We start from the raw sequence: 25,611 nt of genomic DNA, 5'->3' as shown, positions 1-25,611 counted from the left end.
ATGCTATCTGGGTTGTCCAGAAACTAGATTTTAGATAGTATAGAAACTAGATTGGATATGGATTGGCTACAAATAACCATCTCCAATAATCCCCAAATACTAAGCAAGACAAAAAAACAAAAAAAACAAAAATCTCTCCTCAGATTGACACGCCGAATCTACCGTCCGAGGTGCTGCGCTTATTTCGGGCAATCCCACCAAGAACGGCGGCAAAAAAAACATCCTCGACGTCTCCAGCGCCCGTACAGTTTCCTCCTCCATCCCACTCTCGCCTCCCAGATCCCAAATTTTTCAAACCCTTCCCTTTCATGTCGCCTATTTTATAATTTTCTCTCCCCGAATTCGGCCTCTTTCCCCCCCTCTTCCCAGGTCCCAACCCTCAAAGGATTCCCTCGTACCCACCCCCCTTTGCTCTGATCTCTTCCTTCGGTTCGTCCCTCTGGCGTTGGATTTTCGTTGGTGGGCGGTTCGAAAGTCCACGGCTTTCCGCGTTTTTGTACCCCAGATTCCACTCGTGCCCGCGTCCGTCTTCCAACAAGATTCCACCTTTCTTCAGCTGTTGCGTTTTTTTCCCCCCAATTCCACCTCCATAAATTTCGTGATGTCGGAAAAATCCAATCTTTAGCGCTGTTTTCAAGTTGTGGCGTCGACGGTTGCCCCTCCTTTCTTAAATTAAAGTGCGTTTTGTTAATGGGACGCCTGCAACTGCTCTTCTCGGATGCATTTAGTTCGCGAGTTGTTGGATGTTAAAGGTTAGAACTTTATGTGTTCTTAAAGTTCTTTTTAAGTCCCTCTGAACTTCAGCTTCTCCTAATTTTCTTATATAGAAAACTCATAAATTTTAGAAACTCCTCCTGGTTGAATTGAGGTGAGGTCCTCCAAGATCTGATTTTTTTTGAGTTTGCAATATAATTTCGGCTAGCTTTGATCAGAATTAAGAGTGCCGAGGTGCTGTTTGCTCTTGGTCGAAACCGAATTCATCCTACTCCATAAAAGATCAAGTTTGGTGATTAGTGTTGCAAGTTTTGGATGTTTGAGCAGGTATATGGTGTTGCAAGATTTGATGCGAAAAAGGTAGAGCAATGAGGTTTCTTAGATTTGCTCCATGGATCGGGATTGCAGCATTTGTCATTGGTGCATTGGTTTTACGAGTTCTGTCTCATTCTTTTCTCCAAGGAGGAATTTGGGCTGCAGACCAAGGATTCGAGCCTGTGGCCCTGTCAAGGGGTCCTGGTGATCCTCCAGTTTTTGCTTATTGGATATCAGGAACTGGTGGTGAAAGTGACAAGATTTTAAGGCTCTTGAAGGCAGTTTACCACCCGAGGAACCGCTACCTTTTGCACCTCGATGCTGATTCCACTGCCACTGAGAGGAGAAAACTGGCACGCTCCATTCAATCTAGTAAAATTTTCAAAGCTTTTGCGAATGTTGATGTTGTGGGAAAAACTTACGCAGTCGATCGGACAGGTTCATCAGTACTTGCTGCCACACTCCATGGAGCTGCAGTTCTGCTCAGGATCAACGCAGACTGGGATTGGTTCATTAACTTGAGTGCTTCAGACTATCCAGTTGTAAATCAAGATGGTAAGCTCTCTTTCTTTCTTTCTTTTTTCCACATGATGTTAGCCCTCCTGTTTTGGCTGGAATTGGTTTCAGACACCTCTGTCAGTTTCGATGATTTAAATAGCAACTCCTTGTTCTTAGGGAATCTGATAGTCGAGGTACCATAACCAGTTTGGTCTTCGATTTGAATGTTAGGAACGCAGGATTACAATGGTCTGCCTTCTGAGCTGATTCCACTCGTCTTGCACAAGAACATGATGACATGTCTTGTTAATATGCTGCTTTTTGAAGCTATGGCATCCACATAAGAATAATTTTGGCTTCTCTGACTATTTTATCTCAGTAATGATAGATGGTATTCAGATCAATAAATAAATCAGTCCAACTCTCATTCTAGACCACTTTGAATTTATAGCTTTATGCCACTTGAGCCCTCATTCCTGTGCCAATGTTCGTGTATATGGTATCCATGTAAGCAATAATAATTCCGTATGGTCCTTCACCGTGCTTGTGATTGATTTCTGATTTCTGACCCTGTGACACTTGCAGTAATGCATAGGTGAAGGTTTCTAGTTTTCTTTCTAATTATTTCATGGTTTCTGAAGATTAATGAGGACACTCTACAGGTCTCACCCTTATCCTCATCATCAAAGAACAGATTTATCTCTTGGTTGGATTGATAGCTGAGGGTGGAGGCCATAAGTAAAAGAAGAGGAAAACTCTGTGATAACTTTCTGCTCAATGGAATTTCTATCATGGAAGTCTTACCCAGAAAGAACCCATAGATCTGATGTATTCATTGTCCACATTTACCTTGATGCTGTTGTTTCAAGTCGTTCTTATGAGCGAGCCTGAAGTGCTCCCATCAATTCTCAATTTTAATTTAATCAATTTGATTCATTCAACATTAACATGTGGAAAAAAACTTCTGTCAAGTTCTTTTTGTTTATTCTGGTAAAATAAAAATTTGTTTTTCTTAAGCAAGGAAATGGCCGTAAAAGGCTTAATATCTGATGCTACATACTTTTCGAGTCGTAACAACGATATCATCAGCCTTAAGGATGGGAAATTTCAATTAGTCTATTTTTTGATTTGGAGAATGAAAAGTTGCAATTTTGCCAAAAGTGGAGCATTAGCAACTCCTGCATTTGAATATTCTTAGTGGTAATGATCAAATACCCATTCCCGTAAATGTTTCTTGCACCTCCATTTATTCTATTAACAAATGTTGAAAAAACATCTTTCCATACAGATCTTCTTCATGCTTTCACTTCTTTGCCAAGAGATCTGAACTTCATTGATCACACTAGTGACCTTGGATGGAAAGAGTAAGCTCAGTTGGAAATCTTATTATAGTTTTTATGATCTTTTTTGTATCTTTTAAAATATCTCATTAAGCTAAGCTGAGTTATTGTCCTGCAGGAAAGAGAGATTTGATAAAATAATTGTGGACCCAAGTCTCCATATGGACAAAAATACACAATCCTTCTTTGCTTCAGAAAAACGAGCAACACCTGATGCTTTTAAATTATTCACAGGTCTGTATTCTGTAGTCATGAATATTTTTCCACTCTGTATTCCTTTTTTTTTTGGGCGAACCACTCTGTATTCCAATTTTTTCCACTCTGGATTCCCTTTGCTTGTTCACAAGTGTTTGTTTTTTGTCCAATAAACCAAATTTTTGAAAAACTAGGCAAATCAACAAGTTAAGATGAAAACTGATACAGGTTCCCTGTATATCGAAAACCTCCATATATCTTGGATGCAAATCCAATTTACCAAGCCAAGGGAGATTGTTACAATTACTTGAAATTTTATCAGCAAGATCCATCGAAATTGAATGAACACAAGAATGTGTTTCCGTCTCGTTATCGAGACTTGGCTGAAATTTTTCATTGCTTTACATGGAAACAGGTTCTCCATGGTTGATTCTCAGTAGATCCTTCGTGGAGTACTGTGTGCGTAGCTGGGATAACCTCCCCAGGAAACTTCTCATGTATTTCGCGAATGTCGCCTACTCGATGGAGTCCTACTTCCAAACAGTGATCTGCAATAGCCCTGGGTTCCAAAACACCACTGTCAACAATGATCTAAGATTCTTTGTTTGGGATGATCCACCAGGATTGGACCCTCTCTTTCTCAACCAATCACAGTATAAGGAGATGATAAAAAGTGGAGCAGCTTTTGCGCGGCGGTTCATGGAGGATGACAGAGTGCTCAAAAAGGTAGACAAAAAGATACTAAGGCGCTCATCAGATGGAGTGGGTGTTGGAAAGTGGTGTCTAGGCCAGCTCAGCGGTCGGAAAGGGAAGGATTTGGAGGATGATCCATGCTCAACCTGGGGTGATATCAATGTTGTGACACCCGGTTCATCAGGAAGGTGGCTCAGAAGTTTGCTGTCGGATCTCATTTCAGATGAGAGGCTGCGTTCGAGCCAGTGCAAGTTCAGCTGACCTGATCCGACCATGGATCGTGAATTAAGCCATCGGCGATGACTCTGCCGACATCCATTTTATCAGTCTATAAAAGGCCAGCAACACTGATGACGCAGCTGCCGGCAATTTACTTGGGGGGGTGAGATTTAGGTTTATTTCACTTCCATTAGGTGGATTATTGAGCATGACTTTTATAGGTAAGAGAAGTAACATTGTAGAGGTCTTTCAATCAGGAGGTAGTAGGAGTAGATCCTTCAGTAAGTTGATAAAGGGGGGGGTATAGAAGATGTCCAATATTACATTGTTGCCATCTGCGGAGATTCCATTTTCTCTTGTAGCATGAGATACGATTACAAGTATAAAGCATCATGATTTCTTGAGATGATCAAATATATATTTTTGAGATTGAGATTCTGCAGTGGGTACTAACTTTGGTGTCCAGTTTCTCTCATAAGATAACCCATAGTAAGGGTGACCTTCCTTCACTCAGTCAAAGCACCAAGCCTTCATTCTTATATGAACACAGGAGGACCACCAACCTGATGGCTACCATTGCAACTCTCATATTTCTCAGTAACCCCGAAGGCAGGTCAGATCAAAAGCCTTTGATGTGGTAGGAGAGGAGAGAGCTTTGCTTGTCACTGTGGGAATTGGGTTGGGCTGGAAAAAGAGCAGTACCCAAACACTTGAGTTGGGATGCATTGGGCTTTCCAAACCAGTATTCCAGTTTTCCAGCGGAAATTTGGAACTGGACCGGCTGCACTACAAGCAGCAAGACAAAAATTTCTCCATCACCTGATCAAGAAGGCCTAAAAAGAAGCAAATGGAATTAACACCTACCAAGTGTTTCCCTCTGTCAATGTTTCCCCTTTTCTTTCTTTTTTTTTTTTTGATGGAAGTGGGAGGCAAAATGCCACCCAGAATTTATTGAAAGAGTAGGAAGTAGGGAAGAAGAATAGTGAAACAAGGAATAATCACTACTCTTGGAGGAATTTACAGAGATAGAGAGAATCGAGACAGAAGATGGGAGTCAAAGGACGCCCAGCTATTGTTGTTCCTTCTTAGTTTTGCCGGATACCATCCAATTGATGTGATAAAAGATGAGCACCTTCTTGTGTCCGTTTCAAAGGAAACTTTTAACGCACCAGGGATCCAAGGCTGTTCCAAAGCTTAGCATGGCTGTCGGCCATTTTAGCAGGACATAAATGCTCCCAGGAGTGAAAACTAAGCAGTGTCTTCTGCAGCATAGCATAGATCCAGAAATTCTGTTTGGTAAAAATAAATTCTAGTATTCATTTCCTTCCAAATTTTCCAATGTAGAGCTGCACACAGTTAAAAGTCATGAAAAGGGGCATTTTAGGATTAGGTGTGAGAGGGATTCCATTCTCGAGGCACAAAGAGCACAGCCAAAGCCTGCTACTTTTTAGACAAAGCAAGTCTATAAAGAGGCCAATGAGGTTTTAAATTGAGTGGCCTCGTATATAACCAACCATTTCGTATCGGAACTGTATAAATCATCTGTTTCAGCATATATAAAAAAAAAAAAAATCATAGTTGCCATTTTTTTTGGCAAGAATTTCATCTAGATGACTCTAATTTTCTCAGGTATGGACACTCCAAATCTATCGATAAATCTATAATTAGAGTCAACTGAGAAAATGCCATTATGAGTGAGCATTCTCAAGGCCTCTAAGCTGGAGATGCATGGTATCACCCAATTCTCAATGTCCAAATTTCAACTATAGAATGCAATTGTGCAAACAAGCTGCATCTGGAAGATGGTAGGACAATAGGCCAGTTTGCACCCCTTTTTTTCATTGCACTGATAGGAGGCAACAACAATTATAAAGAGTTAAACATGGGCAAGTCTTTTGTTGTTTCTATGAAATGTCGCCGCCGCCGCCGCGCGCCGCCGCGAACCTTCGTCCCCCAGCCCCATCCTCCGGGCCCAATTGACCAGAATCCCCTCCTCCTGTGCTCCTCTCCGGGGTGATTCCTCGTCGGCGGTGGAGACGCACGAAGAGGAACCCGAGGACGCGGTTTCTTCCTGGGGACGGCGGCGGCAGGAGCGGCAGAGGGAGCGGATGGGGGGAGATCCGGCGCCGGCGAGGATGCGGGCTTCGTCGAGGGCGTGGCACTCGGCGCAGGCGATCCGGCGGAGGTGGCGGGCGACGAGGAAGTTGGCGCCGTGCACGCGGGCGTCGCACGGCCAGCACAGGAACGCCGCGTCCGCCTCGCAGCACACAGCGGCGCTGCCCTTGCACAGCTCGCAGCGCCGCCGTCCCTTCATCGATCCCCTCCAAACTATAACCCTAGCCCTACTTCTATCTAAATCTAACCGGCGAGCGAGCGAGACTTCTTTTATCTAGAAAAGATCCCAAAATATCAAAGCTAGTTTTGAATTTAAAAAAAAAAAAGAAAACATGGCCGATATGAGTTGGTGGCCCTAGTGCATTGTCCCATGCATGGGAAGCCAATTTTAATTGTACATACACGCAATATCTTGCGACGAAGGGAATTTAAGATCGCACGTTTGGTTCACAATCAAGCAACTCAAAATTACGAGCTTTGCTCTGCACCGGTACGCATCATAGTAGAAGTTTGGTCTCCGCTGAGACCACGTAGTTTGGATCTTATGGTTGTGGACATTGCACAAGTGCTAATTAGTTTTTCCTATTTGGAAAGCATAACTACTTGATCCGTAATAGGCCGGTTAAAGATTTTTGTGTTGGTAGTTACTTGCGAGGGATCACCCTTCCTAAATCAATAGCAAGTTTCAAAATCCTAAGAGATCGGACCAATTTCACCGGATAAAGCTTATCAGCCAAAGTTTGACAGAGTAGGAGAGTGGAGAGTTCTTGATGCTAAACGTATCATTATAGTGATTACGGTACAAAAATAATTCATTATTGTGCCTCAGAACTATGAAAGCCACCATGAGCCTAATTGTGCAGGCCAAGGTAGATGGATTAGAGGATTAAGAACGTAACTTGGTGAATTTTAGCTTCAGGAACGAACTAGATTGGAGTCAGGAAAGAATGAAAGAGACCTGCAAACGGAGACAAACATTGGGGTGATACAGAAACAGACATAGCTGTCAGCTTTTTTTTTCTCCACAAACCATCTGGAGCAATCAGAAGTTCCAACAGTTAGGTGGCAGGCAACGAAGTGAATCCCTTCGTGACCACGTATGCCACCCAAACACCAAGCCACCATAAGACGCCACCTCTCCGTTCTTCTCTTCGCTTCCTTGTTTTGACTACCACCAGAAATTCTGAGGTTCACAGAAGAGCCAGTACCAGACCTGAAGGCACATCCACAGGCCAAGACCTGCAGGCCGAAAGCTCAGCCACCAGTGAGGAGAGGAAACAGACCGCCTCCTAAGAGCTCTACACAATGATTCTGACTCCTATAGCATGGTAAATTATATTGTATGGAAAAAAGAGAAGAAACAGCACTACAGTTGAGACGCATCATTTCGTTAAATCACTATCAGTGACCTTCTAAAACTGATCACAAAAATTTTCTTTTGACAACATCAAAACATTTGAGGACGGAAACTAGTGGTCACCAAACTGCCCAAATGTCTTGCTAGTGTTTTTATTGTTTTCCTGTGCGACATATGATGATGAGGAAAGCTTTCGTCTATACAGAAAAACAAAAGAATGATTCTAGTTTACAGGGGATGCCGGGGCTCATTCTTCACAAGCTTCTGTGTGCTGGGATGTTGATTGCTTTATTGAATGCAACCAAGGCCAACTGGGATTCAGAATTCGAAAAAAAAACTGGTGACGAAACCACAGCTGCCAAAGTAGCCAAAAATAATTGTATGGTAGGCTGTAGGTGTTGTCTGATATTGCAAGGAAAAAAGAATCAAGAGCCTATACAGAGCTGAATGCATCGTCGCTGATGGCCTTGGGAGGACAATGGCCATTGACTTGCCATGTATATTATCCAAGAGAACTGCAAATCAAGATAAGAAGTCACCACATAACACAATCAGAGAAATACAGGTAGGGTATTTTTTATTTGATCATGTAGTACTTCATCAATCAAAACAAATAAGATAATATCCTGCTCTGAGAAAAAATATTGATAATATCCACATACCCACACAAAATATGTTTATTGTAGCAATGTTGACAAAAATGAATTACACAAGGTTCAAACAGGGAGTTTCAAAATGTTTGACAAATCATATATAATTTCAAACTTTGCTATCTAAGTGTTGAATTAAAATTCTTTAAAGCTGAAACTGATTACCCATCATTCATATGAAATCTCTCATCAATTCATTCCACCAAGACAGGATAAAATAAGAGAATATAATATCAATCTTAGACTTCAGCATAAGCTATTCAATTACTCTAGAAAATCTCCCCCACTTCTCTCCTGAAAATTAATTTCTCTATAAGGCTCAGGCAACCTCATGGATGAAAATGGGAAAATCAAATTGATTTTCTAATTGACATCTGACAGTATAATTCAACCAATAATACTTGCATAATTTTCATTTAAAATTGCTTATTAACCAACACCATGCACAAAGAGATGGGAATTTGTTTTCAATCATACAGTTTCATCAAAATAGACACCATGCATTGGCAACCAGAACCTCTGAGACACCAGAATATCTTTGAATCTCATTTTTGGGTTTAATTGTGAAGTGCTTCCTTACTATAAACCTTTTTTTAAAGATTTGGTGTTCCCCATTATCACAGTCAAATCTTGCTCCTGCTTCAGGTAATTTAGATTGTCACCAGCAAAAAAAAATTGATTTTGGCAAACATTTTTCACAATCCACTTACTCTTGAAATCCCTTATTAACCAACACCACGCAAAAGAAGATGGGAATCTGATTTGAACCATACAGTTTCATCAAAATAATCCCCAGGTATTGGCAGCCAGAACCTTTGACACACCAGAATCTCTTTGAATCTCGCTTTTGCACTCAGTATTGCATCGACAAGGATACGCGAATCAGATTTAGATGCATATCCAAATGTTTGACTTGGCAAGGAAAAAAAGGAGATATGGGATTACATAGGACAAATTATGATTTTAACTAAACTATATACATTTTTTAATGTCAAAAAAATTAATAAGATATCATTTGTTAAGGTCTTTCGATATATGTGTTTCTAATTCAAACTTCCTAATTACCTCAAGGATATTACAAAAACAACATTTTGCAAAGCTATTTCAATATCTACATCCTTTGCCAATTACTAAAGAGAATGAATACCCACTTCTAGAATGAAAATAGGAAGAGTTCGACTCTCCACCAATCTTTAGAAGTGACAATCATAGAACTCCATAAATATTCGAGTGTCTGGCAAGTATCTGACTAGGATACATATCAAATATAGATTTTTGGAGCTGGATGGGAATGTCCAGGTAATGTAGTTTGTACTTGTGAAGTGCTTCCTTACTGTAAATCTTTTAAAAGCTTCGGTGTTCCTCATTATCAGTGTCAAACTTGCTCCTGCTTCAGGTAATTGAGATTGTCACTAGCAAAAAAAAGTAAACTTTGGCAAACATTTTTCACAATTCCCTTCCCCTTTGAAAAGTTTACTCATCATATGAATACAATGCTCTAAGATACACGCACGCACAAACAAACACAAACTTCTTATGGTTGTATCCAAATACCATCTTGATATTGGCGGACCTCTTTATCCTTTACACATAAGTTTTATCTCAACATCATATCATTAAAAAGACCACGTATGACCAGAGAAACAATCATTCCTAGACATTTCCAACACTACTTGTAAACAATCATGTTGGTAATCATGCAAACCATCATCAATAGCTTATTCACCACTCATTTTTGCTTCACTCATCAGACCACATAACTAGCACCATTTTTTTTATTAATTCTTGCTAAGACCATTTTCATCATCCATCTCATAATTCAAAAGCATTGTAATTGTATGATCAATCAATCTCCCCCCAGTACATAAGTTACTTCTAAAGTTCCATCAATGCATTAAATTACAGATTCTACTTCAGGTTTATCAGACAGTCATCTAATCAATCCAAAAGTTTGATACAATCCCCATTATAGTTTAACATTGGTATGCACATGATTAGTTTCTTATTAATGTTTTCAGTCTCTATTTAATGTCCTCAGAGTATAAAACACGAAACAATCCAAGCACAAATCACTGCATTAGTCAAGATGCAAGAAAATATTTGAAAGATATGCCACTAATAATCCTTTGTTCAAGACATGTTGCATGTGAAAAACATCTTTTTGAAGTAACAACACAGCATAAACATAAGCCTAAATATGCCACTACACCAGCATAATAAACCTAAATATGCCACTACATCAGCATAGATAAAACAAACATGAAACTTCATCTATAACAATGATTAGAGCAGCCATTCAACATAAACCCTATTAAAGTAAACAAAAATAAGAATGACGTATCCATCACTTACTGATGGCGTTGCTATCAGATGAAACTAGCAAGTAATGCATGCAATGCAACCCAATATATCAAAAATCCAAGCCGTAAGGTAGGTTGCCTCATAAGCAGTCTTTCTCCTGATACCCTGGTAGATTAACAAGGAAAAACGTTTGTTCAGGAACATATTCGAGAAAATCATCTCAAAATGAAAGAAATGTAAAAAAATATACGTACCATATCCCATCAATCCTGTCTGCAATAGGCCGAGTACATCTTGGAACAAAGCGAGACATAGTAAGTGACTTGAAGCCATGTGCTTCAGTGCGGAACAATAGACAAAATTAAGGTTAATAACATTTTCATCACTAAATTGAGAAAGAAATCGAGCATTGAAAAAAGTGAAATAACAGGATCAGAGAACTAATGTCACCTTTATCATCGTCCTCATCAACTAACATATTATTATCATTTTCTGTATCTATAGCTATGGCTATTTGGTCACTATTGACTTTGCGCCCACCACGGACATGTGTAACAAGCGCACCTGAGCTCACTTTGTTTTTCTGCACCAAAGGGGGGAAAAAGAAATCAAACAATCATCAAAACTAAAAGCAGATTATAATTGAGGCATGCAAACCAACAGAGAAAAAGAATTTTCATTTCATCCCTCCACACCTCTGATTTTACTACACAAAAGGTACTACCTTATTATTAAAATGTAAAACAATGCAAGGAATAAGAATATGATACTTTAAAGCAGAAATAATTCAAATTCACTAAATGAAAAAAGATGAGCTGGACAGTGCAATTAATGAGTTATACATGTAAACTTACCATTTGCTCAATCTCTAGAGACAGTGGGGAGTTCATACTAGAAAGCTGACCAGAGTTTCTACCTTCTTGTAAAATCTCTATCTGTGCTTCTTTCTCATGTAAATCAGATTTGCATGATAATTCTTCCACTCTACCCCTTTCAATTTGTAACAGAGCATCTTTGCTTTTAACTGTTACTCGTAGATCATCTAATTCAGTCATAACAGACAAAATTTTCTTGTCCAAAACATCAGTGTAGACTTGAATTCGCCTGAACTCCTGATCATCAATATCTATGTGTTGTAACCCAAAACGTGCCACTACCATATCAAACCATTTTAACAACTTGCTTATTTCACATGAGTACTTCGTGTTAGTCTCCTCTGAGGCCAGAAGATCATTGGTATACCTAGCTATCTCCTGACGCAAGAATGAGATCTCTGAATCCTGCCCTCGCAATTGGGCCTGAAGATTTTCCACCTCTGCAAGAAGGCTCTCTGACAGGTTATGCAACTCATCAAACTTGCTGACAGTCATTGAAAGCTTTGCCACCACCTTCGCTCGAGAAGCTTCAAGACCCTCCAGTGCTAGGTTCTTTTCTTGAATTATATTCTCCAGTTCCTTGTTCTTTCTTACCAGGTCCTCCATTTGGGTCTCTTCCTCATCAAGCGCTTGCATGAGGGCTTCAATTTCTAAAATTGGAAGGGGAAAAAAAACTCTAAGATCAATAAAGAGGCTTTGCATATATTACCTCATATACATGAATTACATCATTAAAATTCCTGAATTTTAAAAAGAAAAAGAAAATTCTGCAAAAAACATAGTTTAAATTACCTTGATTTTTAGCAGTCAATGCATCAGTTAAAGATTTAATTTTCCCTTGTAGCTCATGTAATGAATCCCCCAAATCTTTTAGCTCATGCACTCTTAGCTCCAATAATTTCTTATCCTCCTCCATCACTTCAACATGCTTCTCTAAATTATGAATTTTTGTTTTCGCAGAATCAAGATCTGATGAGGATCGCCTTGTAGCAGTTTCAGCATCCCTTATCTGAGATACAAGATCTTCACAGATTCTATTCATTTGGATATCCTTTTCCTGTAGTTCTCTCTGCAAATCCAAGATGGTGGCTTTCAGTTCCCTTTGGTTGCCCTCTGCCATCTCATCTATAATGCCTGTGCCCTTGACAGCAGATACTAACTTATCGGCCATCAATCTGATGCAATCATCTGTGAAGGAATATGTATATCCATCAGGATGCTCTTGCTTATTGGTGTAACTTGGCAATTTCAAGACTGTTCCAGTTTTTTCTAAGGCATGCTCCCCAGAAGGTAGGCTATTTTCAACTATTTGGGCTTTTCTATTCTCAATCTCAGAAATTGAACTGCTACATGCTTCATAAAGCAGAGACAGATTTCTATACATTGAACAAATCTGATTCTCCTTTTCCTTAATCATCAGCTCAAGTCCAGTTAAATCTCTCTTCAGAGAATCTGAACCTTCCCTCTGAGAAGCTAATTTTCTTTGTATGGTCTCCATGATTTGCAACAGGTGTGTGGCTTGTTGGTCAACTGACAATGAGTACTTATGAATATTTCTCTTCAACTCATCACATTGCCTTAAGCATTCACACACACTATGACCAGTGATAGCAAGATGTTCTGCTATGGAACTGTCATCAAATTTTTCTTGCATCCTATGATTTGACAGAGGATTAATGACATGGAACTTCTCCTGAAAAAGCAATCCGTTGATTGAGTTAAAGAAAGTTGAAGAAACGATGGAGCCAATTTCAAGAAACAATATTGTTCCAGAGAAAGTGATCTAACTTCTAAAAAAAGAAATCCATTGCAAGTATCTGTGAAAAACAATAGAATAAGAATAATGATGCCTGGTGCATGCAGAATACAGGGATGATTCTCTAAGGATTCATTGTGTAGAATGAAGCAACCTGAGTCCAAGTCAGCTAAACAATTAATGTGAACAAAGGAGCATGACAAAGAACTGAAGATTGCAGGTCCAAGTCTTTCTAGTGTTCCGCAAGTTCATGATTCATGCAAATATAAGAAAATCAGTATATTGTGAGTTTATGAATAAATATACCAACGAGGGCCTGGTGCAGAAAAATCTAATCAGAGAACAACCTATACTACATCTTGCTTACTACAAAAGAGTGAATTAATTGAAAGTAAAACTGTTATAAGTTACATATCATTTTGGGACACCACTTGAATTACTCACCCTAGCAGATGTATGTATGCTTATAAATAAGAATATACAATATGTATGATGCAAGTATGTATGTATTGTGTGCGTGTAAACCATCTAACTTAATCCCATAATTGTAAACAATACAGCATGAACACACATACAAGATATAGACATGACATGTTACATATATGCAAATATGGTAAACATTGAAAATGTAGGATGCAACATTGCTAGAATATGTGCATATATGTAATATAAGAAAGCATCCATAAATCATAATGAGCTATCAATAGAGCATAGTACATGCTTCATATTATACTTTCAACATCGTAAACTCCAAAATTGACCATTCACTATTAAAAGGTTAGCATTCGTAAAAAGAAAGAGAAAGAAACTGCCCTCCCACTCCTCCCCTCAAGCATCATATAAGTATCTTAAGCGTATCAAAGAACTAACCGGAGTGCATTTTTAATTTTCAAAAAATAGGACAATAAGCAAAAGTATAAAAGGCATATCTTAGATATATTAGATGAATATTGATTTCCGATACATATACAATATGAACAAGGCATGCAAATTGAAGTGCCCATGCTTCCTAGCTAGTAAGCAGTTTCTTTTGCCACAATCTCCCTTCTATTAAATCTTTCCTGCATATTTTGCTTTTGCTAAAATTGTTCAAGTGCAACACTATCTACTACTATAACAAAAAAAGAATACATTGGATTTGTCCAATCATATCATCCTCACAGAAACAAGGAAATAGGTGCAAATAGTGCAAGGTAATCTTAGCCACATTAATCATGCAAGAACATAATCTTTGTCCCACTCATGCTCTCCCAGTATTGCTAACTAAGGTTTAAAAAACTAACCTCACCGCATTATGTAACAATCCATACAACCCTGTATTGCGGTAGGTACCACATGCCATACTGCTCCGCATCAACATAGAAGGAGTACATACAGGGGCATACCACAATATGTAACCTTACTGCAGTATGGCTAACCAAGGTTTGAAAAAACTAACCTTTGACCTTACTGCAGTATGTAACAGTCCATACTGCCCCGGACTATGGTAGGTACTATGACTGCCCCACATCAACAGACCATTAGGCATTAGTAGATATGGGGGTGTAGCACAGCATGCACAATGTTGATAAGTGATCGGTATGCCCCAGTACCGTGGTATTCGAACCTCAAAGCTAACTAACCCTGTATTACATTTTCACCCTACAAATTTGTATTATAGATGATATACAGATCTCTTCATCAAACCTTGATCATACGGTCAGAAGTCATATAGTGACCTCATTGGCCTATCAAATAATAGTCTGTAGGTACCGCACAACAAGCATAGAAAGAATAATATAATGTTTTAAATTTGAATTGCTGTCACCCTTGTCTAACTGATTGCATGCGGAAGCTTATCAACCATGGAACAACTTGTAAATATCCATGTATTTCACAGTAGTAGAGATGTCATGGGCAATCATGCGAATGCTTAAGTCGCTACATAAGGGCCCATGTAGACATAAAGTATCATATATTTCACTAATAGAACCTTAAATTATATCAGCAACACTATCAGTAAAACTGTACTTTATAGCTTAAAGAATATCATAAAAATTGATTTAGAATAGCTATCTCTCATGCTTACATCCATGTGTCATCACAAGCTAGGATTTGCTCTCGTCAAACTCGGGTTTTTTTTTTTGGACTGCAAGGGTTTTCCTTACCTTTGCACTTCATCATCCTCTCCATTACCACCTCCTACACCAATGAACCTTACCATCCCTTTCATCCATGAGACTCTCAGCCTAAAGTTAGAGCATTCGTGGTCAGGGCAACTATTGGTTGCTAGTGGCTACTCAGGACACATATAGGCAGTACCAACAAGATTCTTGCCCATAGTTGTATCTTTGTTTGCATAATTCAGCAGAAGAGAGTGGCACAGAAGATCATGCTACCAAATAAATAGCCGAGATAAACATGATTTTTGTTAGACGTAGAGTTGAAGAGGGATCATCAATCATCCTCTCACAAGAGAGAAAAAATAGAGCATTGTAAGGATATGTCCACACCAATATTCCAACTTTAGTCTCGAGTTTAAATTAAAACCAATAACATGCTGAAAATGATCAATGAAATATATAAACTGACATAGAAAGATGAGAACAAGCATTAAAATCTAGAAAAAGTATGCACTTAGCACAGAATTGCAGCTGGCGCTAAAAATACCTCATTTACTGGATTACTTGACAGCAGGCTGCTAGATGAAAGAACAGGAAGGTCAGCCAAATGAGCACAGTTCATCTGTTTCTCAATAGATTCCATAAAGTTCTCCAAATTGCAGAAGAGGTTCATATCTCTGGTAAAAACATTAGCAAGAAGACTTGAAAATTCAAAGCAGACATTCCTTAGTTGGCCAATGCCCGACTTTAACTCCAGTAAATTGTCAATTTGTTTCTTTCTTTCCTCTGAATTAACTAGAATAAATTGTTCTAGGCGATTAAGAGCATCAATTCTTGCAGCCTCTGCAATGTCTTTCTGTCTAGAACACTCTGTAAGAGTGCCTTCTGCCTTTGCCAGTTCCTCCATGAGCATGTCATCTCTCTCCTGAACTTCATTCAACTCAGCTAGAAGAAGCTCAGCTGTTTGTTTAGATTTCTTCGCTTCATTCTCTGAAGAAACTAAAGCTGAACGCAAATCATGACTGAGTCTCCCAATTTCTTCCATCTTCTGCACAGGATCAGTTACATTAATTTCACAACCAACATCAATGCCATGCAAAGCAGTTAAAAATCTATTAAAGGCCTGGCTACGGTCTTGCAAACTTTGATCCATTTCTGTCAACCGATTCATTAATAACGATTTCTCAGATTCTAGGGCTTCTACCTGCTGGTTATGCTCAGTCCTCAAGTTATCCAGCACAGAATTCATCTCTTCAATTGCTTGTTTCAGGCTATCTCTTTGTTGTACCAGTGCCTTGCCTTTTCTAACAGCAACATTTAGCTTCTCTCTCACAGAGGCAGACTTTTGCTCCTCCTGAGTTAGCTGTTCTTGCAAAGCATCCCTCTGTTTGCTTATTGCATCTAATTCCAACAACAAAGATTGATACTTCTCCATGTAAACAGTCTTCTCCTCTAGCAATATGTTGTTCTGTTTGCTTATTTCCTCAACTTCCAACATCAAAGAATGGCACTTCTCCATGGCTTTGTCTCTTTCCTCCTTAACTGAAACTAGATTACAGCAAGCCTCATCAAGCTCTAACCTCAGATTCCACAGTTCCTGATCTTTGCCATCCAGAGCATTTGTGGATGTGTTCTTATCAGGAGACAAATTGCTTTCCTCTAAAACAAATTCTTTCTCACTAACTTTGTGCACAGATTTCTCTGAAGCTAGGTTTGCATATTTATCTATAAGCTTCCTCAACAATCCTTCCAGACATTCAGTAACAGTACCAGCAGAGACAGCCTCAGACCTATCACTATCTGGCAATGCATTGCTAACCAAATCAAATAGTTTCCAGACATCATTTTCAGTATCATGATAATCCCTGTTCTCAACCTTCTCAGCCAATTTTTCCTGCAAGCTAGCTAATTCTTTTCGCAAATTCTCTCTCTCGATCTCATCATGAACAGCTTTCTCCGAGAGTCCGAGATATTCAAACCTGAGCTTTTCCAAACTCTCTGAAAAAAATTCTTTCTCGGATTTAATAGCCACAACCTCTGCACTGAGTTCAGATATTTTTTTGTGCGACTCTTCCAAGTCAACTATGAGCATATCAGAAGAGTCTTCAAGGTTCTCTATCTTCAGTTGCAATGCATCTCTTTCATGTTGGACCTCAGAAAGCGCATTCCCCAACCATTCAGTCTTATCTTCTGGCTCCAATGCCCTGAACTGTGGAGGCATATCAATTCTGTCCAAAGCTTCTTCCCATTTCTGCACAAGGCTATTCCTCTCCATTAGGGATTGTTCCAGCATATCATTGTGCTCAGCCAAACCATAAAACTTTCTCCGAAGCTCCTCGTATTTGTTTTTTAATTCATCATATCCAGGATTTGAACTTGCCTGTAGGTCATCTTTCCAGGCATCTGCATTGGAATGAGAGCCCCCAGCAGAACTCCTTTGATCCCATTCAGTAATAGGAAAACGGGGATTCCCAGCAACCATTCTGGACAAGAACTCGATTTTCTCTACTATATCTTTAGAATGGAAATGCTCTGGCAAATCCAGATCTTCTAAAACTTCTTCAATCCTCTGAAGAACAGAATCTTTAAGAAGAAAGGAGTCTCTCAATGCAGCAGTAGAATTGCGGATGTAAGACAGTTCAGATTCTAGAGCTTCAATACGATCTGCTTCTGAATAAGACCTCAGCTTTGCCTCAACTTCCGTGAGCAATTCTTCCTTTGATTGTAATTCCTGTGAGCACTTTTCAAGCTCACTTGACTTCTCCATGAGAGACTGCTTAAGACTGTCCCGTTGCACAATTAAACTTTTGCCTTTCGCAACAGCAATACCGAGTTTCTCTCTGACAGAGGAAAGTCTCTGCTCTGACTGCTCAAGTTCAGATACTTTCAAATACAACTCTGAACGAGATGCTTCCAGACCTTCTTCCATCTTATGCAGACTCTCCTTGAGGATTTGATTTTCAGTTTCCTGTTGAAGATTTAAGGCACTTAAGGAGTCCAATTTTTCCTGTAACTCATGCAACTTAGGCATGAACTCCTGACTAAGCAATGTAAGCAAGGGCAAGGACCAGTTGTCAGATGAAATTTTTGGTATGATGTTAACTTCCTCTAAGTATTTCTTTGACAAGTTAATCTGCTTGATTGCCTCTTCATATTTCTGAAGATGGAAAGCAACCAATACCTCTAGTTGTTGTAATACAGACTCGCACAAGTCATTCTCCTTGTTGTCGGACTTTGCAATAACTTTGTTCATTTCAGCCAGCCCATGGAAGGTAATTGGATCTTTATTCAGTTCATGGTCATCCAACTTCTTGGCTAGAGCAAGACATCTTCTGTTCACTTCATCAAAAACTTCATTTTTACTCATCAAAATCATTTCGAGCTCATCTTTAGCATAACACAAGTCATCCAACTTCTTATCCAAAGCACTACACCTCTTGCTCAGCTCCTCAATTTCTTCATTTTTGCTCAATAACCCTGATTCTAGCTCCTTATTTTTAGATGAGTAGAGAATCCGCTCATCCAGCAACTTCTGCAGATACTTGATAAGCAGTTCGTGCCTTTTTGGTAGAAGTTCTAGCACTTCCTCGGCATGAACATCCATCTCAGATTCATCAACACTTGGACACAACTTCTGTAGGCTGTTGTACAATTTATGCATCTGCCAAATTGCCAACTCATTCATTCCTCGAACATCATTATAGAGTTTATCCAATTCCATGTATGAAGTATGGAGTGTCTCATGGTTCAGATGAGCAACATTTAGTTTCTCATGCAGGCTCTCGATTGATCTTATGGCAGCATCAACTGAAGCCGAGACATAGGAGCCAATCTCTAAGTTATCCACAAACAGCAGTCCATTGGTAGAGTTAAGCTTTTCAAGTGCCTCCAAAATCATGTCTTTAATAGAGTTCTTGTCAATCACATCCTTCTGCAATGATTGTATTTCACTTACGAGCCTCTCTTTCTTATCAGCAGCAAGATCAGAGGTTAGTAGTACAGTAGATGGGAAAATCTTTTCAAGTGCCTCAAAAATCCCCTTAATAGAGTCTCTTTCATGCTGCAGAACAGACACCCTGTCATTCACTTCCTCCTGCAACAACTTTACTTCACTTAAAAGCCTCTCTTCCTCGTCACTAGCACTTTGCTGAATTTCATTAAACTGACTCTGTAGATCATCTATTCTGCTTATATACTTGGACAGCTTCTTAACAAGCTCATCAATCTTTGCCTGGAGGATGCTATTTTGTTGCCTTTGGGCTTCACACTCTATCTCATACTTTTCAAAGATCTCCCCGCTATTATATTCTCCCATTACATGTACTTCAGCCTTTCTGACATCCAATTCCATCTGCTTTAATGTATCTCTAAGGAGGCCCATCTGTTCCATTGTTAGTGTATATAAATCATCTGATTGCCCTCCCTCAGCCAATGGCACCTTGTCTGATGCATTGTCAGCATGATGCATTTTAAACTCAAAGGATTCAATAAGTTTTGATACTCCAGGTGCTGTGGCTCTGCCACCCACCCTACTTAAGGACACAGAATAGGAATGCATTCCTTGAATTGACTTTTCGAGATTTTGTAATATTCTTTTTGCCTCTTCCAAGTGCCCCTTCAGTACTCCCAATGCAACAGAACTGCCAGAGCCTTCCTCATCAACCTGCTGAAACACTACTGAATTCCTCATACTGCTCCCAGAATCTTCAACTGCATTATCAGTAGCTCTGCATTCCACATGAGAATTGTTGTCTTGATCTCTAGCTTGTTGGGCCTGGAAGGGCCACTTGATATGCCCATCATCAAGCTCCTTTATCTTAGCTTTATGTATATCTAAACTGCTAGACAAATAAATATTTTCCTCAGTAAGTTGGTCAAAGCAGGCCCCTGTTTCTCTTAGGTTGCACTCAAGTTGCTTTTGTTTGTCAAGTGCAACAAGCAACCTCTCTTTTTGTTCAGACAACTCAGAAGCAAGTCGCATATTCTCACTAGACAGGAGCTGTTTCTCCTCCTCGAGGATTTTCCTTGCATCCATTTCTGAACTGATGCTTGCAGTTAAGTTCATGTTTTCGTTTTGTAAAGCTTCCACCAAACCCCTGCAGTTAGCTAAGTCTGCTGAAACAAGTACCAATTCTTTTTGTGATTGTTCAAGTTTGTTCTGCAACTCAGAGGCCCTGTTACTGAGGGACTCAATTTCCTCTCTTGTGGAAATAAACCTGATCTCAAGTTCCTCCTTCGCAATAGTCATAACCTGGAGATCAAATCGACACCGAGCTAGCTCCTCACTAGCCGTTGCCTTGCTTTCCTGAGCTTCTTTAACCAACCCCAAGAGTTTGGACACTTCATGAGAAGACTGCCGGTGAAAATCTGCAGTCAACAGAGTCTGTTCATCTAATTGCATCTGGAGAAAATCCCTTTCAACAATTGTTAAGTAAAGGTGTCTTCTAATACAATCCAACTCATTGGCAAAGCTACCTTCCTGCAGAACTCTTTTTAGGATATACCACATCCCTGTGGAAGAAACTGGATCTGTCGACTTAGATAGGAAAAGAGGATCATCTTCCTTAAATCCCTCAACCTTTTCTGCAGGTGCAGTGGCCCCTTCTTCTTGAAGTACCCCTACTGATTCACTCTCAGCACCAACAACCTCTCCAATAGAAGGTTGATGTATGCCTCTTTCCTCATTAATACTTCCTTCCTCTCTGGCATCAGCTCTAGCTGAACTTTCTTCCCTTGTGGTGTCAGAAGTAACATGAGATGGAGATGGCATATCCACATTTTCTTCAAGTGAACTACTCCTGTCGGAAGTAAGTTGAGATAGCATTTTCAAACTTTCTTCCCTATTAGGAATCTTTAGATGCTCATCAGAAATTTTTGTTCCCATGTCGGCAGGAAAGGAAACCCCATTTGCTTCTTGAGGCCTCCCAGGTAGCAGACTTTCAAGGGCAACAGTTTCTTCCTTCACCCCATATTTCTCTGCATCATGATCCACCTTTCCATTTTGTATCCCCAAGAATCTTGTTTCCATGCTCCCACTAGATTTCATCAGACCATCTTCTCCCTCAATTCTTTCTTCGGTGGGAGCAGACAATCTGTCCACCTCTTGAGCCACTTCAACTCCCAAACTGGAGTCTGCAGCAGCGGGATCCTCCTTCGACCTGTCAGTGTCCAGGACCACAAAAACAGTACTTCCCCCAGCCTGTTCCCTTCTGTCCTCCACCATCAACATCCCAATGCTTGAGCTCTCACCATTGCATTGCTCCAATCCCGAATTTTTAGCTTCCTGCATTGCCCCTACCCAGCTACAAATGAGAATTGAATTATAAATCAAACCTGCAACTATTTATTTTATTCAATCCGACCCCTCACAAGCCATTGAGAGCAAAAACGAGATTAAATCGCAAAATGAAGTCCCTTACCTGATGATGTACCATAACAGCATATCTCGAGCCTCCATCATCGATGGGGAGGTCAACCGGAACCTCTTCAGAATCTATCTGATCTTCCTGAACTCCTACACCACTCTCTCCAACAGCAGGCATAGGTGGCAAAACCACATCCTGGACCGCCACTGAAGGATCCAATGGATCAGCAGTCCTTGCCTCAGCCTCGACAGCCAAAGTAGGCCCAAGCTCAGGCTCTGGCCCCTTCACCATATCATCAGCATTGATAGCCGAAGTATAATCCAGCTCAGGCACCTTTATTGGCCCATCAGCATCGATAGCCAAACTGGAATCAAGCTCGGGCACCTTCGCCGGTTCATCAGCTTGAATGCCTGAAGTAGGCAAGGTCTCGGACACTGTCAGTGATTCATGGGTAACAACAACTTTAGTATGCGCCAGCTCTGGCTCAGTAACCATTGTCAGTTCATTGGCATCGGCATCCTCCCCAGGCTTGCTCGCTTTGTTCAAGGACTTCGCATGGCTACCCCCGCCCTTGTGATCCTTCTTCTGTCTAAATTGTTGGAGCTAATATTCCCCCCAAAAAAATCAAAATAATCAATAAAATATCCCAAAGGTTTTTTATAAGCTATGAGATCTCATACAGTGCACATCCATGTCCTGACGTCACCGCAAAAATCTAAAGCGAGAATACAACGAATAAAGAAGCCGAAGGGGGAAGAACGAAGACCTTTTTTCGGCCGGCGGCGAGGAGATCTGTCCGGTTCTTGGTGTTATCCATCGGATCGGCGACAGCCCGGATCAATGATCGGTGAATCAACGAACCTCCAGCGGCATCGATCGCCCAATTCTTCTCCAGCAGCCGCGGCGGCAACAAGAAGATGATGAAAATTGAGACGCAAAACCCTAGACCGATCGAAGAACTTCGTGGAAGGAAAACACGAACCTAATTTCAAAGGAAAAATAGAACAGAAAAATCGGAGATCGGAAGAAGAGAGAATCGAACGTACCTGGATTCGAATTCGAACCGACAGAGATTGAGAGAGAGTGGCGGCGGCGGGCGGGCGGGCGGGCGGGCGGGGGGGGTGGGGAAGGGGGCGGTGGTTTGGAGATCACGATTTTTTTTTCCTTCTGCTTTTATTTTTTCTTCGTCTTCTTGACGCGCAGTTTGGTGCGTGGCGTCGAGGTGTCAGTTGCCGCCCGTTTGATGAGAGAGAATGAGGGAGTTTTATTTATGGGTTTGGCTGCTTTTTTTTTTTGAAAAATTAAAATAAATCATAGCTGTCGATTCATAAGGGTAGTGAAATAAAATAATAGGCAACAGCCAGTAACTAGGGCTGCAAAAGAAGTATATACTCTTTAGAGTATTTAAATAAGAATCCATCGGAAAAAAATAATGAAGTATGAAGGTAAATACAGCCAAGTGAAAATACATTAGATAGGATAAGATGTAGTTGTTGATATAAAAAGAAGGAATTAGTTTATACAAGAGTTTCTCCGTATATTGGGAAAAATATTCAAAGTGATGGAGAAGGAGATTTATATTTAAATTTTTAGATGGGCCTAGGTTGAGTTTAGGTCAAGCTGGACCTTTTTTTTTCTATTAAACTAAATTAGATCTGGATAATATACATGCTAAGTTGGATTGGTTTAGGATGAAAATATATGACCCAGAAATGATGTGTGATAGGATTGGATTCGATTCTTATAGCTGACCCAACCCATAAGTCTTCAAATGCAAATAAATTTGGATATAATCGAGTCGGGACTAGGTCAAATCAACTATCGACCCAATTGATTTGCAGCCCTACTAATAATCTCCATTTTCTTTATCTTGAAACCCGTCATCACAATAACCTAACCAATTGGAAGCCTTACTAGTACCTCTTTCTTTTGTCATGAAACTTATGGTCACAAAAACTCTCCCATTCTCTTAGCCTCATTGGCTGCCAGCTCAAATACAACCCCTCTTCGATCCCATCTCTTCACACTAACCAACTCCTTAACTTAACCTTCTTGCCAGAAACACTAAACACCTTGTCATCATCCTCGATCACCTCCTGAACTTCCTCCCTGCCACTATGTCTCTAGGACAACTAACCCAGAATGTGTCGATCCCCATTTTTAGGCGGCTAGCATCCGGCAAACCTTAGCCTCAAGGAACATCGAGAGGTCTACCTCTAGTAGAGCCTTGACGGAGAAGAAGAAAAACTAGACTTCTCACCTGGATTTCAGAAAAAAGGAGGTTATTTTCATTCAATCATTCAATAACCCTAAATAAGCGCATGAATCCATATATATATAGGGTCAAGAAATAACAAAAAGATCCCTATAAAGAAAACAATCCTATAAAGACCCTAAAATGACAATATGCAAACAAGCCCAATCAATATATAATAAAATAACATAAAATCAATCCAGCCATAACGAAAGTGGCTGGACCATCCTCATGCGACGACCGTGACTCTGCATAACAGACAATCCGGTACTGATGTCCGCACCAGGTACTTAGCAAAAACCTAGACATCTATAGGCACCAATCGCAAGCCCTTCTTCATCTTGATTGGCATCAATAGTGGCGTCCGAAATTGGTGATCTCTTTCCTGTATCGCCGCCGCTACCATCCCAAATTATGACGGCGAGACAAAGATGATGGCAATTACTTCTATTATTTTAAAAAGACCACAAAGTTTGAAGAATTTATGGAAGTATTACTGAAATAAAAATAATTTCAGAAGCATCGCAGCAAAACCTTTTATTTACGGTTTCTAAATTTAAATATTTTTGAATTGACATCAATCTTTCGTGATCCAATCCAACAACAAGCTTTTGTTACTGCAAGTACTAACGTTAGCATTCGTTAACACTTAACAGTATATGATATAAATGGGCCATCTTTATGCATTCTCTACCCCTGAGTGTGAATATTGCCACTATTGTTTTACTATTTTTCACTTTTTTTCCTCCAAACCTTACAAGTGGCAAGGGATAAACTATAATGACAGTAGCAAATCCTCCTCAAGCTTTCCATTTTTAAGAAAAAAAATATTTTGAATTTTTTTAAAAAAAATCCATAAGAGAGTTCGGAAAATATTTTGAAAAGTTTTGGATTGTAATGGTTTCGGTCAAAATTACTTGGGATGCTTCCATAATCATGCGCATTAATCATATGCACTAAGCAAAGATAGTTCTTAAACGCTATATTTTTAGTTTAATCAAACATCAACATTTGATTTTTTTTTTTCGTAGTAATTATGTTCGAATCCCACCTAAACCTAATTGGGTGGATGGTCCTTTTTTTTTCCAGAAAAGAAAACTACTTTTTCTTTACCAATAAACCAGTTTTTATATTTCATTGCTCTTCACAAAGATGTCACCGGCTATAAAATCATAGAAAAAAGCAAAAAATAAATTGATTGCATGTTAATGATGAAGATATATTTTAAAATAAATCTCAAATTTTGCTGGATTCTGCTTAAAGGTAATTTGTTATTCTTCCATTTGGACCCTTGACCAAAAATGGATAAGACTGCTTTGAATATTTTAAACTTACTTGTGCCATACAAAATTATAAAAGTAACAGAGTTACAACCTTTAACTATTTCCCTAATAATGCTATCTTTTGGATCCACTCCAGTGGCAAGTCATTATTTCTGCAAAAGAAATGCAAAGACATTACTTCTGCAAGCCACCCTGAATTTTTATAACTTTATTTTTTTCAAAAGAAAGTTATAAAAATCAAAAATCAAAAATAAACTTCTCCAAATGGCATAAATTTCTCGGCATGTGTTTCATGCTTAGAGCTAGAGAATGAGGGGTAAAACAGCAGGACTCACTAAATGCATTCTAAGTTTCACGCCATAATATTTATCTTCGTGGACTCAAAATCAGAATGGAAATCAAAATGGCCATATATTTGGTTTTTGATTGAAATTGGAATGAAATTTGAATACTAAATGAGAGCCGAGATTGAATTTTGAATGATTGGGACACTCCTATTCCGATTCCATCCCATTCCTCTCTAAAATCGGAATGTAAATGGGACTTCGTCCAACCAAGTAGTCGCAATAAAAGTCACTC

The 25,611-nt window shown here is 39.6% G+C and overlaps 3 protein-coding genes across 4 annotated transcripts; 1 reads left to right on the top strand and 2 right to left on the bottom strand.

Moving 5' to 3' along the window:
- The first annotated feature begins 64 nt into the window (after window positions 1-64).
- LOC103714116 (beta-glucuronosyltransferase GlcAT14A-like) lies at window positions 65-4,416 on the top strand. Of its 2 annotated transcripts, XM_008801264.6 has the most exons (5): window positions 65-752; window positions 846-1,584; window positions 2,816-2,891; window positions 2,986-3,101; window positions 3,478-4,416. In XM_008801264.6, exons 2-5 carry the CDS (start codon window positions 1,083-1,085, stop codon window positions 4,014-4,016), a joined length of 1,233 nt encoding a protein of 410 aa, XP_008799486.4. In that variant the 5' UTR covers window positions 65-752; window positions 846-1,082; the 3' UTR covers window positions 4,017-4,416. The 2 variants fall into 2 exon arrangements, with proteins under 2 accessions (XP_008799486.4, XP_089782961.1); XM_089926835.1 differs by having other exon boundaries at window positions 65-1,584.
- A 1,434-nt stretch (window positions 4,417-5,850) lies between these two features.
- On the bottom strand, window positions 5,851-6,288 carry LOC149751495 (B-box zinc finger protein 32-like). Its single transcript, XM_089926587.1, has one exon. The coding sequence runs from the start codon at window positions 6,286-6,288 to the stop codon at window positions 5,851-5,853; it is 438 nt and encodes a 145-aa protein (XP_089782713.1).
- Window positions 6,289-7,474: 1,186 nt separating this feature from the next.
- LOC103714118 (uncharacterized) lies at window positions 7,475-22,597 on the bottom strand. Its single transcript, XM_088708658.2, has 10 exons — window positions 22,542-22,597; window positions 22,262-22,437; window positions 21,550-22,098; window positions 15,678-21,413; window positions 12,065-12,965; window positions 11,252-11,922; window positions 10,848-10,980; window positions 10,652-10,733; window positions 10,449-10,562; window positions 7,475-7,961 (listed from the first exon to the last, which is right to left on the bottom strand). The coding sequence occupies exons 2-9, from the start codon at window positions 22,310-22,312 to the stop codon at window positions 10,463-10,465; spliced, it is 8,223 nt and encodes a 2,740-aa protein (XP_088564784.2). The 5' UTR covers window positions 22,313-22,437; window positions 22,542-22,597; the 3' UTR covers window positions 7,475-7,961; window positions 10,449-10,462.
- Window positions 22,598-25,611: the final 3,014 nt, after the last annotated feature.

This window comes from Phoenix dactylifera, chromosome 12 (assembly GCF_051530095.1).
Source record: "Phoenix dactylifera cultivar Ajwa chromosome 12, Ajwa_hap1_PhDact_Kaust_v1.1, whole genome shotgun sequence".
In the NCBI taxonomy this organism is placed as follows: Eukaryota; Viridiplantae; Streptophyta; class Magnoliopsida; order Arecales; family Arecaceae; genus Phoenix; species Phoenix dactylifera.
Note: the sequence above shows the minus strand (reverse complement) of the source record. Positions and strands in the feature narration are given on the sequence as shown.

Bases quoted from the DNA above. Each gene is read 5' to 3' on its own strand.
- LOC103714116 (XM_008801264.6), top strand. From the start codon at position 1,083: ATGAGGTTTCTTAGATTTGCTCCATGGATCGGGATTGCAGCATTTGTC. The intron at 2,892-2,985 runs GTAAGCTCAGTT...ATTGTCCTGCAG, and splicing joins AGTGACCTTGGATGGAAAGA to GAAAGAGAGATTTGATAAAA. The intron at 3,102-3,477 runs GTCTGTATTCTG...ACATGGAAACAG, and splicing joins TGCTTTTAAATTATTCACAG to GTTCTCCATGGTTGATTCTC.
- LOC149751495 (XM_089926587.1), bottom strand. From the start codon at position 6,288: ATGAAGGGACGGCGGCGCTGCGAGCTGTGCAAGGGCAGCGCCGCTGTG.
- LOC103714118 (XM_088708658.2), bottom strand. From the start codon at position 22,312: ATGGATAACACCAAGAACCGGACAGATCTCCTCGCCGCCGGCCGAAAA. The intron at 10,981-11,251 runs GTAAGTTTACAT...CCTTTGGTGCAG, and splicing joins CTCTAGAGATTGAGCAAATG to AAAAACAAAGTGAGCTCAGG. The intron at 10,734-10,847 runs GTGACATTAGTT...TCCGCACTGAAG, and splicing joins TGATGAGGACGATGATAAAG to CACATGGCTTCAAGTCACTT.